Genomic DNA, 17719 nt, shown 5'->3' on the forward strand with positions numbered 1-17719 from the left:
TCAACAGACAAGGACTGACCAGTCCTTGTCTGTTGACCAAAGCCAAAGCGCCCCGCTTTGGCCATAGCGGGGCGCTTTGGGTGTGCAAAAAGACAAAGGGCGTGTGCGAATAGACCTAGCCTTTTTTTATCCTTTCCATTTATCATCAATCCGAGTCACTTTGTGTATTACTCACCGTCCGATCTACACCAATCAACGCCTCACAACCCAAAAAACCACACCACACGGATCGCCATCTCTACCGTCCATCCTTACCCATATCAACCGTCCATTCAAACCCCTCACCCCCAATTTTCAATAAACCAAACACTTCCCCCCTTCTATAAACCCCAACACTCTCCCACACCTTCAAATTCATCAAATCACCACTAAATCTCAAATCAGCGTTGTTGAAGAATGTCAGGCCGTGGTAAGGGAGGAAAGGGGCTGGGCAAGGGCGGAGCAAAGCGTCACCGAAAGGTTCTCCGAGATAACATTCAGGGGATCACGAAGCCGGCGATCAGGAGGCTGGCGAGAAGAGGAGGAGTGAAGAGGATCAGTGGGTTGATCTATGAGGAGACTCGTGGTGTGTTGAAGATCTTCTTGGAGAATGTGATTCGTGATGCGGTTACATACACTGAGCATGCTCGCAGGAAGACGGTCACTGCCATGGATGTTGTGTATGCACTTAAGAGGCAGGGGAGGACACTCTATGGATTTGGAGGTTGAAATTGTTAGCTTTTATGTTTTGTTGTTTTGGTTAGGGTTATGTGTAAATTGAAAGTTTCGTTAACGAAGGGTTCGCTTGTTATGATCAATGTTCTTTTGTTTGACTGTTGATTGTTTTGATAATTGTGTTGAAGGCACTGCAGCTCAATTTGAAATCAATTCAATAATCAGCGTTCAGCTATAGCGATACTGTGAATTGCTTTTGATTTTGTTTGGGTAACCAATAATTAAGTGTAGTTAATATTGATTAATGCTTGGTAAATTTATAGAGAATTGGGTTTTCAAGTTGGTACTAGGATTTTGACCCGCTGCGCGTTACGACGACGTCTAAAGTTAAAGTAACTCGTATTTATACTGTATATTTGACCCGACTCTTTAATTAAAAAAATTACATCGCCATCGAATGAAATCGAATGAAAACGTAGTATATTTGACCCGACTTGCTTTCAAATACAGTTTACGAACGTACACAAAATAAGTAGAACATAGATAAAAAAAGTATAATAATTTGTTCACGTTGCGGTGTAAAATCGTAAAAGTCATTTAAACCAAAGGAGGTGTCAAGTTATTAAGTAGAAAAGGTGAAGAAGGTCAAAGTTGTCAATTAGTGAAAGTTAGAAATGAATGTGCAACTTACTTAAAGATAAAGGTTAATAGTATTTCATGTCAAAAATTAAGGGTGTAAAGTGGAAAAACTTGAAAGTATAAGGGTCTTTTTTGTTGATTCAAAACTTTAAAGAAAAGAAATGAAAATGTAAAAAAAAAAAGTCAAAGGAAGCAAGAGAGGTCTGACAACTCTAAACTCTAGAACTCAGTCATTGAAGCATCATTTGTTTTGTCTTTTATAGATGATATAAAGACAAAGGTCACCGACCTTTGTCTTTAATATTATATAAATTGGTTTTCAAGTTGGTATTGGTTAGTGTATTGAGTTCATAATCAGGTATTTGTAAGGCATTTGCTTAGGGGTGTTTGGCCTAGCTTTTTTATCCAAGCTTATAGCTTTTTAGCTTATTTTTACAAAATAAGCACTAATGAGTGTTTGGTTTAGCCTTTTAAGCTTATGCTTATTAGCTTATATAAGCTAATTCCAAGAAGCTTATGGGAACATGGTTTTTCAGCTTATTTGAAGAAGATGGTTTTTTTACTCATTACACACAATGATATTATACCCCTTCCTATAATACAAAATAACTTAACAAACAACTAAAGATTAATTATTAATTATCAAAAGCTAATCCAAACACTTAAAAATAGCTTATCAAATGAAAGAAAATAAGCATAAGCTACTTTAAAATATAAGCATAAGCCAAAAAAATAAAAGCTAGGCCAAACACCCTTTTAGTTGTGGTCTTGTGGAGCATTGACCGTGTATGCCATTTACAACCAAGCGGGTTATTCACATATGAATCTAGTTCTATATATGTATATTCTAATATAGTTGATTGTAGGATGTTTGAGTGTGATTATATATATTTTTTTTCTAGTGGCAAACGAAACCTTCGTTTAACACAAACCAATGACCCCTTAGCAAGAAACTAAGGCGCCAAGAACACAAGAACACAACTGATACAAATAAAACAAGACAGAACAAAATAAGAACAAAAATAATAATGCAACTGATACAATGAAAACAGAGCAGAAACAGAAACTAAACAATCAAACATTATATTTAAAATATCTCCACTCGTCCCACGGCGGCACCTCAATTTTAGCTTGTTCTTTAATCCATCGCGACGAGATTTCCTTCACGTCTTGAATAACCTTATGAATTATATAACAACCCTCCTGAATTTTTCTGACGCCCTAAAATATTTTAAAATATCCTAAAATGTCCTAAAATACACCCGTATGTGAAAACCGAGCCCAAATACCTTTATTTTTATAAAAATTAATTAAAAACAAAATTTTATGGGCGCTCGCGGGGCGCATAGCCTTTGGCTACTGCTTACGCAGGCCGGGACAACTACAAGCTCAGGCGACACCCGGTGCTGCCACGTGTCATCATCGTGGCGGAGCTAGTGCGATGACTGGGCCAGGCTAGGGCCTACCCAGTCTACTACGCGGGCCGCGTAGCCCGTGGTCTCACCTTACACGGGCCGCGTGAAACTCGAAATCAGCTCCTATATAATGGGAGCTCGGGCCTTCAGTTTCCGTCGCTCAATTCTCACTTTCTCTCTTGAATTACTATATAGTAGGCACTATACTCGGGTATAATATCCCCCTAAATAACGAAGTTCTGCTCCGTTGTAAGTATCATAACCCCTGGATACGTATTAGATACGCTGCCCGATTGATCTAGAGTTCCGTAACGGCTGTCGTGGTTCTGCCTGACGTAGTCGTTAGAATGCCGTCTCGGGGAAGGTATTACTAATGTTAAAATGGGTTATTATACTAACGCGTATGCATTTATGTAATTTATAGATTGTCACCAGGAAACCCTAAAGGATAATTTTAGACATCAATGTGAGTAATCTCCTTTTTGCAACTGTTTTTACAAAACCTCACTTAATTAATTTATATTAAGCAGTTATTGAGTATTTGTAAGGATACAATTATCGTCGGTATATTTGGGGTTTTGTATACAAAATTTGTTACTACCTTGCGAGGAGTAACATTTCCACAAGTCGGGTTGACAGTACCGTGGGTGGTAATTAGTAAGACTTGGAACAAATGTAATTGCGCGACCGCCCTCAATACTGTACAATGGTTTTTATTTAAACTTGATTAAACTGGGATTCACTCACCAGTATTTCCCACTGACAAAATGTTTTTAAAACGCGTTTCAGGTAACAAAATGTGAAAGCCAAATAGAAGCCAGCTGGACAACACTGAAGGCTTGGAAAAGTGGCAATAAAGTTACCTAAAATAAATAGATGTTTTTATTAAATAAAATAGGGTTTTATCCCTATGGAAATGTGTGTACTGAAACTTGGGAATTTCCCATGTATTTGATATTATAAAAGCGTGGTATTTTTCTCTGATAAAATATTTCCTAACTACGGTCCTGATGTAAATTACGCTGCCAAAATGGATAAAACAACAGATACCACCGAAACTGGTCGCAGCCGCCCGTTCCCGGGTTGTTAGGGGTCGAGGGGTTGCGACAAATTATGCCATTTTTATTGTAAAAAAGTTTGTCATTCTACGCTTGCCATATCAACAAAATAAGTGTGATTAGAAGAACTTCCAAGCGGTAGTAATTTTTTAAGTTTTTTTTTCATGTGAAAATGTCATATTGTCACGGCCCCCGACCCATTTTGTCTGGTTCGGAAGCCGCGGGACAGAAACCCGTGGTATCGGTATTGAATTGGCAGCGGAAATTTCAACAGGACCATGTTGTTAGAAAAATAATATCAGAGTTTTTAAAAATATCGAATTATTTTATTATTAATTTCGGGATAAACCCTGTATTTACAAGAAAAGAATTTCAATGGGAAATCCTTTGATTACAAAAAACATGTTTATTTCTACTTACTGAGCCGCTTCATTTAAGCTGGAGTGCTGCGTGACACTTTTCCTTTTCTTCACAATAAACTACCTGAAACATGTTTTAAAAAGATTTGATCAGCGAAAAATACTGGCGAGTGCATTCAGTTTATACAAAAGACATATTGTTAGTATTTTAAGTCTCCAAAGAGGGGAACCCAATTTCGTAGAGTTGTTGCTTGTTATTTATTTTATAAATCTTTAGGGTTTGTTATATTAATTTTTACGATAAATATCTTGTCGAATTTCACAAATTGTGTGGTTGTATATTTAGTAGATCGAATCTTCACAAACAGTGAGTAAATTATATTCCCCTTTTTGCAATAACTTTTTGGGGTGTATCATTCTATCAAAAATTTTCTTATTCATTTCGAATTATAATCAAGCATGCAATATCAATGTGTAGTTCATTTATTATTAGGTTATGTGTTCATTCGGTTATTGAATTTAGTCAAGCAAGCATATTGTGGATTCACACCCTTTCCTCATGAGTATGGGATGTGGTATCGACTCCCATTTTCTTTCGTGGGATGACCTTTTTTCATTACTATGGGAAGTTGGTATCGCGACCTTATTTAGTCACACCCTTGTGGGTGTGGGATACAAGCATTTGATTTTGGTTTATTATGTCACACCCCCAAATTACCATATGCTGGTTTTACTGCAAGGCGTGTGATGTACCAGGATCTAGCCACTAATCATATCGTACGTATAGTAAAGAATATTAAACACAATCATCATGTCCAACATGAATAGTGTATTCCAAAATAAACGTTTCAAACAAAAGTATGTATTCAGCGGAAGCAAAAGTATATGTTTCAAAACAACCAAAACCATATTGTTTTAAAATGCATAATATTAAATGTTCTCTTCAAACAACACACAACATGACACTTCAAGCTCCTCAGACTGCAAGTTTCTGTGCACTGATGTACCAAACGACCTGCAAATCATGCATAAGAGTGTCAACAGAAAGTTGGCAAGTCCACTAGTTTAGTTCAACGTAAATAATACATTCAAACATTAAAATAAGGGTTATTTGGGTTCATCTAAAAAATATGGTGTTAAAATATGACCAAAAAGCCAAATCATTTTAAATTCAATAGAATTAAAAGCTTCAATTGGTATCTAGAAGAAAAACCGTACTCCAATTGTTATGTGTAGGTAAATTAAACCAATTGCATATATAAATATCCGTTATTATATTTTTATAAATACATGATATTTCAAAATGAGGATCTAAAAAATTTGGGGGTCCAAACATAGGGCTTACTTTTTTTATTAAGTAGGCAACCCTGTATAGAACAACTATACGGTTATCAAACTAGGAAACAATAATAGGTGTGCCTTTACCTCACACACCACCAATCGCGGGTTTCATCGAGACGTTTGAGATAAACCAACCTAACATATGACAAGCAAACTTAGATAACCCAAACACATACAAAAAAATAAAAACAAAAATAAAATTTGAATTATTTTCTATATTTTATATAATATAATTTACCATGTCAAAAGGCTTTAGGTGGTATTATATATAAATCAACATTGTTTAGTAAAAATCACACCTTAATATTATAATTTTGTTTTAATCCATATCAGATTATATAAAACTATATTTTTTTATTTTTAATTTTACAACATCGCTTGATTCCTTTTTTTTTTTTTTTTTTTTTTTTTGCAATTTCGCCTTTAACTTTCTCAATTAGTTTGAATGGTTTTGGATTTTACCTTTCTCAATTGCTCCCTTGAAACGCTATGAACAATCAACATGCTATAGTCTGCTCCTAAATGATTAGCCAGACCCGTTTGTGATGTGAGATCGGTGAATAACACCAAACCTAATATTTATAACCAACAAAACAAGCAACAAACATAAAATCCTCATAACTACACGTCAAAGTGATGTGAGATCGGTGAATAATAGCAAACCTAACATTTATAAGCAACAAAACAAACAAAAAAAAAAAAAACAAATTCCTCATAACTACACCTCAAATAAGGAACAAAAAAATTCTCATAACTACACGTCAAATGAGGAACAAAAAAATATTTTTTATACAAATTCTTCTTCATTTGTTTCTAGATCCATTCTAAAACATGCTTATACAAAAATAAAAATTTAAAAATTGTATTGGCAATGAATTTCTTAAATTTTCAAACCGATAGAGTTAGTATGCGTATATGTTACATCAATACCAACAAAATCAAAGCATACATATCCATACAATTAATTAAACCAAAATTCTCACATTAGTAATTTTGAAAACAAAAAGTGATTTTTAAAAAAGTAAAGAAAGATTATGAGGCAAATCAAATTAGATAAAAGTAAAACAAATAAAAGCTCTTACATTTGCACTGAAAAAGAGAAGCCATCTTTGGGGCAAGGATGTGGATGAATAAGAGAAGAAAGGGTGCGGCGGTGATTGAGTGATTGTAATGAAAATGGTATTGTGTTCGTTTAAATAGGAACTGTGGGGTTACCCTAATGCAAATTTTACTATAATTACCCTAAGAATTTTAAGAGCTTTCAAAATGGAACCCAACTATTATAGAAAATATCATTTTGATCTATCATAATGCAAATAAAGTTATTCTTTTACTAGTAAATTAGAGTTCTCGACCTTTATGTATATTGTGAATTTCACTTTTAATCTTAAATATAACGAACCGAAAAAGTTGATCCTTTATTTCATATGCTGTGATAGTTTATGTCTTGTTGTTTAACGACCGTTAATTTTATATGTAAAGTTCGATTACGTGTCTTGCACATTAATAGGGCAAATTGGATTTATTTTTACCCTTTTAATGAAAAAAGTAGATTACGTTTTTGGCGCATGTGGTTAAGTTCCTTTAGCTCTATCAACTCATAAAGGAATTTATAATACTTCAACCACCAATGCCATTTTCCTAACTTTTTTACCCCTAAAAATAACTGCATCCATGTTATTCCTTAAAATCCTGGTACCTGTCCTTTACATGAGGGGCACTTTAGTCAATTCTTGTTTAATACAAGAGGTAACTTAAAATACGAAGGACACTATCTTTAAACCCGTGTATTACAAAGGATTAAAAAAATCTAGATTAACTATCATCTTAACTTGTAAGTGTTATAAACCTGTGTATTACATGGGTTTAATATATAAAAAAAGTAAATCATAAATTTCTATATAATCCTTATCTCACGATTAAAGAATGTAATAATATTATAATCTTATACATTCATAATTCATGAATTTTATCATATAGAAATCAATTAAAAATAGAAAATAAATCAATATAAATATTTTAAACATTGTTACTAATTTAGTTTTTACATAATATATAAATATTCTGCATTTTTAAAGAAATTCAATTGTTTTCCTTTTTCATCGGGAGAATTGCTCAAAGAAAATGTCAGGAAACATGCTGTAATTGTTGGTAATTATGTGCAATTAGTTGATCTTATAAAATTAAGTAATAAATATATTCTTTTATAAATTTGATTATTTGAAATATAAATACATATTAAACTTAAAATCAGATTTGTTATTCCACTAAATGAGTTTCTAATAATTTGGAATAATTTTGGCACTTGTTGAACGATTAGCCTGATAAATTATTATTTTTGTAATTATTTACATTTTAAGTGATTTAGAAAATAAAAATATTGGTTTTGGGTATTTTTCTAAATATATAATTGGATATTTTTAGGGCTGCAAACGAACCAAACGAACACGAACAAGACCTTGTTCGTGTTCGTTTGTTAAGAAATATATGTGTTCGCGAACCGAACCGTTCACGAACACTTATCGAACGAGATTTTATGTTCGTGTTCGTTTGTTAAGGAAATGAACTTGTTCGTGTTTGTTTGTTAATTTTAGGCAAAGAACAAAAACGAATGTTGACGAACACAAATGAGCACACACTAATGTTCATGAACACAAATGGAAACAAACGAACACAAACAATCGTACATGAACAAAATATATAATACACTTACACTTATTAGATATTTAATTTGTCTGAATTTTGAAGTATTTAAATAAATATAAAAACTAAAATCACTAATGAACTATCGAACACAAGCGAACACGTTACCGAATGTTCACGAACATAAATGAACGAACACAAATGAACTTCCCGCCGAACGGTTCACGAACTGTTCGCCGTACGTTTGGTTCGTTTGCAGCCCTAATTAAGAGTGATTACAATGTTTATATCAACCAATTACCCCAAATCGGTATTTGTCACTCGACCGGATCTGTGACTATGGTCATATCACACATTGGCTAACCCGTTGTCCAATGGTGAAGATTATCAAGTAGTGTATACAAAACCCCACATACCGGCAGTTCTTGTAGAATACAAAAACTTAATCACTCTAATTACAACCTTGAAAACAAGTAGGGTTTTGAAAACAATTTGGTAAAAAGAGAATGACTCACATTGCAGGTTTAAACAGTCAAAGCTTGCCTACTGGTTAAGCTGGTAAACCTAGTTAAATATACAATGCAAACGAAACTAGCTTAGTAACTTAATACAACGTTTACGATAATCGCGAGATCGAAATCCTCACGACGAATGACAAAGTATAGCCCAATGTAGGCAGCACTTAAACATCCATCAAATCGGTTTTAATCGATCGGATATTGTACCGTAGCAGTGATCGAGTTATTACCCCGTTATTGCTGCAGAAATTCGAGGTTTTGATTGTATTTTGAAAGAAACAGACGATTGATCAGTGAAACGAACGTAATTTTTCATCGAAATATGTAATCTGATCCTGTGCCAACCCCTGGGCTTTATAGCCAAAATTGACCCGACCCGCGTGTCGCGACGGGCTCTGCCATTCCTGGCGCGAGTTGCAGGGATAGGCTATCTAGCCTAGACCTGTTTTGTGTCGAGTATATCCTAGAAATGTGTCAAGTTCGAATGAAACGTGTCTAGATCTTCTGTCGCGAGTCGCGGAACATTTAGGGGATCCCCCCTTGAGTTTTAGGGGGCCCTGTTGCTGGTTTCGTCCGTTTTTCCGTTTCGAGTCGCACCGTACTACCTGAGGTTCTAATTAGGGTTTCTTACTGTGCCTTTTAGGAATAGGTAACAGAAAATTTGTGAGGTTGTTACACATTTTAAGTGGCTAATCTAATCTAATATGTATATTTATATTTAATTTAAATAAAGAACAAGCAAGCAGTGTATCGGGAGTATCTATGATTAGGGTGTTTGGGGGCGTACATCGGCTAGGGTTTGTGGATTGCTCGGGTATAACAGGAACACAACACTGATGTCGAGGTCGCAGGTAGGGGAGGTCGGGTAGGGTTGAATGTGTGTGTGTTTTTTACCGTTGAGTTTGGAAGGCGACGTAGGGGGCGGGTTTCCAGGAATAACAACGCAGGAAAAGCGGCATCCCACGAGTACCCTTTGGAGGAGATGAGGTGTCGAGACCGGTGGCCTCTGGTAATATTTTTAGTGAGTTTAATAATTTGTTTAATAGGTTTATTTATTAATTTAAATGGGTATCATAGTTTGTATATTTATTTTTGATAAAATAAAAAAAACTTTAATAAGCTTTTTTATTTTATTAGGTTTCATTATGTATATTGTACATAAGAAAAGTTTCATGGTTGTTGCTTGACATCTTTCCCCTCTCTACGCCTTGGAGGAGATGTCAACCGTCTAAATCCCACTCTCCATGTGGCCTGAATTTTTTAAAAATGTTTTTATATTTTAAGTTTTTTACCATATAAATTTAAAAAAAAATGTCATAGAGACATATTTTTTTATACCTGCCCCGAACATTAGAATTTTCAAAGATTCTTAGGGACGATAGTGGTTAAAGAGTAGTTAAAAAAGTACTAAGTTTTAAACGTCTAACGCTAAAAACTTTTCTGAAAGATGTTTGTTTTAAACCAAATCATCCAAGCATTTGATTTTGGTTTATTATGTCACACCCCCAAATTACCATATTCTGGTTTTACCGCAAGGCGTGTGATGTACCAGGATCTAGCCACTAATCATATCGTACTTATAGTAAAGAATATTAAACACAATCATCATGTCCAACATGAATAGTGTATTCCAAAATAAACGTTTCAAACAAAAGTATGTATTCAGCGGAAGCAAAAGTAAATGTTTCAAAAAAACCAAAACCATATTGTTTTAAAATGCATAATATTAAATGTTCTCTTCAAACAACACACAACATGACACTTCAAGCTCCTCAGACTGCAAGTTTCTGTGCACTGATGTACCTAACGACCTGCAAATCATGCATAAGAGTGTCAACAGAAAGTTGGCAAGTCCACTGGTTTTGTTCAACGTAAATAATACATTCAAACATTGAAATAAGGGTTATTTGGGTTCATCTAAAAAATATGGTGTTAAAATATGACCAAAAAGCCAAATCATTTTAAATTCAATAGAATCAAAAGCTTCAATTGGTATCTAGAAGAAAAACCGTACTCCAATTGTTATGTGTAGGTAAATTAAACCAATTGCATATATAAATATCCGTTATTATATTTTTATAAATACATGATATTTCAAAATGAGGATCTAAAAAATTTGGGGGGTCCAAACATAGGGTTTACTTTTTTTATTAAGTAGGCAACCCTGTATAGAACAACTATACAGTTATCAAACTAGGAAACAATAATAGGTGTGCCTTTACCTCACACACCACCAATCGCGGGTTTCATCGAGACGTTTGAGATAAACCAGCCTGACATATGACAAGCAAACTTAGATAACCTAAACACATACGAAAAAATAAAAACAAAAATAAAATCTGAATTATTTTCTATTTTTTATATAATATAATTTACCATGTCAAAAGGCTTTAGGTGGTAATATATATAGATCATCAATGTTAAGTAAAAATCACACCTTAATATTATAATTTTGTTTTAATCCATATCAGATTATATAAAACTATATTTTTTTATTTTAAATTTTACAACATCGCTTGATTCCTCTTTTTTTTTTCTTTTTTTTTTTTTGCAATTTCGCCTTTAACTTTCTCAAGTAGTTTGAATGGTTTTGGATTTTACCTTTCTCAATTGCTCCCTTGAAACGCTATGAACAATCAACATGCTATAGTCTACTCCTAAATGATTAGCCAGACCCGTTTGTGATGTGAGATCGGTGAATAACACCAAACCTAATATTTATAACCAACAAAACAAGGAACAAACATAAATCCTCATAACTACACGTCAAAGTGATGTGAGATCGGTGAATAATAGCAAACCTAATATTTGTAAGCAACAAAAAAAAAAAAAACAAATTCCTCATAACTACACCTCAAATAAGGAACAAAAAATTCTCATAACTACACGTCAAATAAGGAACAAAAAAATATTTTTTACAAATTCTTCTTCATTTGTTTCTAGATCCATTCTAGAACATGCTTATACAAAAATAAAAATTTTAAAATGTATATGGTAATGAATTTCTTAAATTTTCAAACCGATAGAGATAGTATGCGTATATGTTACATCAATACCAAAAAAATCAAAGCATACATATCCATACAATTAATTAAACCAAAATTCTCACATTAGTACTTTTGAAAACAAAAAAGTGATTTTTAAAAATGTAAAGAAAGATTTTGAGGCAAATCAAATTAGATAAAAGTAAAACAAATAAAAGCTCTTACATTTGCACCGAAAAAGAGATGCCATCTTTGGGGCAAGGATGTGGATGAATAAGAGAAGAAAGGGTGCGGCGGTGATTGAGTGATTGTAATGAAAATGGTATTGTGTTCGTTTAAATAGGAACTGTGGGGTTACCCTAATGCAAATTTTACTATAATTACCCTAAGAATTTTAAGAGCTTTCAAAATGGAACCCAACTATTATAGAAAATATCATTTTGATCTATCATAATGCAAATAAAGTTATTCTTTTACTAGTAAATTAGAGTTTTCGACCTTTAGGTATATTGTGAATTTCACTTTTAATCCTAAATATAACGAACCGAAAAAGTTGATCCTTTATTTCATATGCTGTGATAGTTTATGTCTTGTTGTTTAACGACCGTTAATTTTATACGTAAAGTTCGATTACGTGTCTTGCACGTTAATGGGGCAAATTGGATTTATTTTTACCCTTTTAATGAAAAAAGTAGATTACGTTTTTGGCGCATGTGGTTAAGTTCCTTTAGCTCTATCAGCTCATAAAGGAATTTATAATACTTCAACCACCAATGCCATTTTCCTAACTTTTTTACCCCTAAAAATAACTGCATCCATGTTATTCCTTAAAATCCTGGTACCTGTCCTTTACATGAGGGGCACTTTAGTCAATTCTTGTTTAATACAAGAGGTAACTTAAAATACGAAGGACACTAGCTTATAAACCCGTGTATTACAAAGGATTAAAAAAAATCTAGATTAACTATCATCTTAACTTGTAAGTGTTATAAACCTGTGTATTACATGGGTTTAATATATAAAAAAAGTAAATCATAAATTTCTATATAATCCTTATCTCACGATTAAAGAATGTAATAATATTATAATCTTATACATTCATAATTCATGAATTTTATCATGTAGAAATCAATTAAAAATAGAAAATAAATCAATATAAATATCTTAAACATTGTTACTAATTTAATTTTACATAATATATAAATATTCTGAATTTTTAAAGAAATTCAATTGTTTTCCTTTTTCACCGGGAGAATTGCTCAAAGAAAATGTCAGGAAACAGGCTGTAATTGTTGGTAATTATATGCAATTAGTTGATCTTATAAAATTAAGTAATAAATATATTCTTTTATAAATTTGATTATTTGAAATATAAATACATATTAAACTTAAAATCAGATTTGTTATTTGTAGATCCCAATATCAATCCGGATTATAGTGGTTGGTTGTTTTAGTCCAAAACACCTATTGATTAAGTGTTTGAACTATGAAAAAGTCAAGAAAGATCAAGAATGAAGATGAAGCTAATGGATTGATGAATACAACAAGTGTTGTATTGAATCCAAACAAGTATATGAATCAATAAAGCACCTTGGAAATCTGATTTGAGCACACAATCTAGAGATTTAATGTATACAACACTTCATTCACCAAAGAGCCAACAGCTTAACATGGTTACAATGCTTGGGCTATTTATAGTGCCTGACTTGCCAGCATAATTATAAATTTGCTGGAATCTTAACTACACCATGTCAGGATTTCTAGTTTCATGAAATTACAAATTAGGCCCCCAAACTATGAGATTAGCTAGAAATAACTATAAAACTAATCCAGTACAAGTATGAACGATCTCAAAAGTTCCAACAATATCCCTCCTAGATCGTTGCATACTTGTATTCTCATTCTTCAGTTGTTTCCACTGGATTCTCTGTAGCTATCTTTTCAGGCTCTTTGGGATTGTCTTCATGCCCTGTCGTTTCTGGTGGTGCTTGAGACTCGACTGGTGCAACAGGAGTTTCTTGAGTTGTAACAGCTTCACTAGTTGGCGGGTCCTCCATATGTGGATGAGGCCGGAGGTGATGATGTTGGCTGGGAAGTTGAGGTGGGCTCTATCGTTGAAGCAGAGGTCTTTTCTTTCTTTCTTTCATGCTTCTTTTTCTTCCTCGCTTCCTTCTTCTTTTCCTCAAATTATTTTCTTTTCTTGATTTTGTTTACGAGATCCAGCATTTCTCTCTTTATCTTCCAGGCTCGATCTACAGCTCGCTGAAATAGCATGGCCTCCTCAAGATTTGCATTTCCAGCTCCAACGTTTATGCGGCTTGCATTTAGTACAGTTAAATCGGAGAGTCCAAACATAAACACATCCATAGGATCCAAGATTCGGATATCCACGTTTTCGTTGGATCTGATCACAGCTTCACCAGTCTTGCTATCATAAAACCATTTTTTTGAAATTGTTGAGGGAAACTGGAACTTCTTCAGGGAGCTTGATCTTCGTGACAACTTTAGCAGGGTTAATCACCCACGTCACCTTACCTTTCCCTGTCACTGGATCTATGGTTGTTTTCGACACTCTCCGTCTTGGACTCTGTGGCCTGTGATTTGGGAAACCCTTGTTACATTCTTTAGCAATCAGGCGCTCAAAATCCCCGCCAATGCTTCTATCTTCTGGATTGAGAATATCCAGGCGGCCGAGCTCACGCAGATCCCACCTAGGAAGAGTAAAGAGATCAAATCCAGTCTTGAAATACTGAATTACGCCACCTCGTCTTTTAACCACGAACATTCCCCTCAAATTACTGTACATCCAGCTGATGATTTTGTCGGTGGCCTCAGTCTTCTCTACAGTTATCACCTGATAGAAATCAGGGAGCTTTTCTCTTTCTTTCTTGAACCACTCTGGATGCTGTGTGGAGAAAGTTTTTCCATCTTCCTGCTCGTACACGACTTCCTCTTCCAGTCCCCACTCAAGGAATTTGGCAGGCATTTCATCTCTATCAACTTCTTCATCGCTTTCATCTCCTTCGGTCACCTTTTCAGTTGACTCTAGATGCCTCTTCTTTGCCTCGGCTTCTTTCGCCTTTCTGGTTCTTTCTTCTTCTACGAATGCATCAAAATCGAAAACTTACTCAAAGGAAAACATAGGCTCTATTTCCATCTTCGCACATATACTCCTCAACATTCTGTATAGTTTTTCAATCCCCATCTGTTGGAATCTTATGAATTTTGATTGCTTGGCCATATAAGCATTCATTTCTTTGTTCTTCCTACGTTGATCTTTTAATATCTCTCTCAAGATGTTTGTGCCACTGACTTGGTTCTTGAGAAGACAGATTTCTTTGGCTGCAGATGGACCGGTTTCTTTCACAAGCTTATCATAAAGTTTTTGAAACGGACGGACCCTTTGTGGAGCAATCGGTGGCTTTGATATCCTTGTTGGCCTTATAAGAGGAACTCTGGAGGATCCTTCATCCGTCGGCTTCTTTGGGGGTGTTTTCTTGCTCGCTGAGATTTCATCAGTCGATAAACTGTTAACGGAAGTCGATGAGTGCAGAGGATGCAAATGTCGATATGCCTCAACGATTACCTGATAATCTTGAGCAAAAATGAATCTTGTGAGAGGTTTAAAAGTTTTGGCGAAGAAACCGTTTCGGTTTTTAGAGATGAGGAAGATGAAGGATTTTTGAAAAACTTTGGATAAATGACGGTTGTGAAAGATATTTATATGTGAATTTTGATATCCAGCGATATTATAATTTCGCTGGTATCTTAATTTCGCCGCCAATAGAGGGATTTCAAACAATTTTAAATTCGTTCGTTGATTTCAAACTTTCTCGTAAAACGTGCCCAGTTTTGTTTAAAATATTATTTATTTTAAAATATTCACAAAATAATTTGGACCATTTTGACTCCGAACTCCGAATTTCCTGCTCTGGGAGGTTCCATTTGATGCAGATTTTCTTGAAACATTCAACGCTCGCCGACATACCTGCTGAAGATCATATTGCCGACACTTGCCAATTTCTTTATTTATTATTATTATTATTATTATTATTATTATTATTATTATTATTATTATTATATACTAACCAGGGCACAAGAAAAACTGCCAGTATGTTTGTCCGCTTAAATCCATGCATCCTTCTTTCAACATTCCTTCGGAGAGCGCTTTTATCATGTTTTTGGTAATATTGACAAGTCTTCAATGGCCCCCACACCAGCTATTGAAAATAGAAACATTACGTCCGTGGGTCCCACATCAGGACATACCCCCGCGATCAAGGTATGCACAAAGATTCCTCATAACAGGTGAGTATATTAGTTTCATTCTCTTCAACGATAGAGCGGAGATCAGGTCTGTACTTTCGTACAACAGAGATCCCAAGAGCTATCGAGGGCTAAGACAGATAGTTCGGTGAACAGGTCAGTACTACCGTACAGCAGAGTTACCAAACTAATCTATCTAAGGTTTTTGGCCAAAATTGGCGCTTATTATGGGTTTCGGCCAAAAATGGCGCTTATTAGGAGGGGTTTGGCCCTTTTTTTTAAGGCACTTATTATTAAAAGGATATCATAGCGTCTAGGTCAGCATATATCTGGATGCAGCAGAAGAACAACTATGATATCCTCCGAATGAAATACCAATATAAAGACTCGAAATATCAGACTTTGGCAATCTGTCAACACAAGATTTAAGACCATTTAGCCATATGCCGCAACGTGTTACCCACTGAGATGCGTAATGCCTGAGATAAGCCAGAATTCTTGTGTAGTCGTTATGTTTTGCTCCCTAACAGCAGTTTACTCATCGGTGTTGCTGAATCTACCGACACGTCGTTGCTTGGTACGCCGATTTCTTTTGTTTTCTGTTTTTGCAAGAAATGACAAAGTGTTAGTAATTTTCTATCACTTCTTCTAGCAGGAGTCAGACATAAGCATTTGTTTTTGGATTTTCTGAATATATCCCCCCCTAAAATCTTTATTTTCATGAGTCCTTTTGCCCGAAAATAAAATTTTAAACAGAAAATCTTTTTGGTGGGCGACATTTTCGATACTTGTTTTACTCTTAACAAACCTTTTTTTTACGGACAAATTGGATCACAAGATTCATTTCCATTCAAGGAAATTAACCATTTCCAACCAGGTTACCAGCTGGTTGAATCGGGTTTTATCAAAAGCTTTCGTGAAAATGTCGGCTCGCTGCTGTGTTGTATCCATTGGCACCACTTGAATGTACCCCTTATCGTATGCATCTCGAATTGCGTGAATTCGAATTTCAATATGCTTTGTTCTGGAGTGGTGGATGGGATTCTTCACAATTCCCAGACATGCCTCATTGTCGATGAATATAGGAGTCTTAATGATGAATATAGGAGGCTTAAGAAACAAGCATTCCAACGTGAGGGCTTCAGACACCACATCTCCTATTCCAACGATCTTTCCTCCCTTCTCATCTCCAGCGAAAGACACGAAATCACCATGAATAAAACGAAAATTCTTCAGAAGCTCCTTCAAGCCTGTCATGTGTCTTGAACATCCGCTGTCGACATGCCAAATGTATTCCATGAGCATTCAAAGCCATTTCTGGAGTTTATTCTGAAATACAAGAATATACACAAATTAGATTGATTTGGGAACCCAGACTTGCTTCATTTTGAATCTATCGTGGTTTTGAGTCACGATGTCCTCTTTTTGTTTCCAAAAATAAGCTGTTGAATTAACCAGATTTTTAACAGATTTCTTAAGATAATCAAGCTGATATGTGAAATTTTTGACAAAATCATATTCTGGTTTAGGAAAATTCTTGGTTTTACAATGTTTCGCTGTATGTCCTAAATGACCACAGCGAAAACATCGTTTGCGTCTGGGTCTTTGGTGTTGGAAGATGATGTATATGATGAGTGTCTTGAGCTTTCTGCTTTCTTCACTTTCTTGTCAACTCGACTTTCATCTTCTGAACATTCTTCATCATTGTCGGAATCTGATGAACTTTCTGATGTTTGATATTCACTTGAATTTTGTTCTTCACTTGCTTCGTAACTTGAATCACTGCAGCTTGGATCTTTACTTGAACTTTCTGAATTTTGATCGTCATTTGTTTCGTCACTT

At 34.7% G+C, this 17719-nt stretch overlaps 1 protein-coding gene and 2 long non-coding RNA genes across 3 annotated transcripts; 1 reads left to right on the plus strand and 2 right to left on the minus strand.

Moving 5' to 3' along the window:
- Positions 1–332: 332 nt before the first annotated feature.
- On the plus strand, positions 333–889 carry LOC110941215 (histone H4). The gene has a single exon (XM_022182843.2). It carries the CDS (start codon positions 397–399, stop codon positions 706–708), a length of 312 nt encoding a protein of 103 aa, XP_022038535.1. The 5' UTR covers positions 333–396; the 3' UTR covers positions 709–889.
- Positions 890–4965: 4076 nt separating this feature from the next.
- LOC110941216 lies at positions 4966–6624 on the minus strand. Its single transcript, XR_002593921.2, has 4 exons — positions 6549–6624; positions 5929–6038; positions 5551–5601; positions 4966–5140 (listed from the first exon to the last, which is right to left on the minus strand). It is a non-coding gene; the product is annotated as an uncharacterized LOC110941216 (long non-coding RNA).
- Positions 6625–10263: 3639 nt separating this feature from the next.
- LOC110939123 lies at positions 10264–11910 on the minus strand. Its single transcript, XR_002591987.1, has 4 exons — positions 11837–11910; positions 11229–11338; positions 10850–10900; positions 10264–10438 (listed from the first exon to the last, which is right to left on the minus strand). It is a non-coding gene; the product is annotated as an uncharacterized LOC110939123 (long non-coding RNA).
- Positions 11911–17719: the final 5809 nt, after the last annotated feature.

This window comes from Helianthus annuus, chromosome 5 (genome assembly GCF_002127325.2).
Source record: "Helianthus annuus cultivar XRQ/B chromosome 5, HanXRQr2.0-SUNRISE, whole genome shotgun sequence".
NCBI lineage: Eukaryota > Viridiplantae > Streptophyta > Magnoliopsida > Asterales > Asteraceae > Helianthus > Helianthus annuus.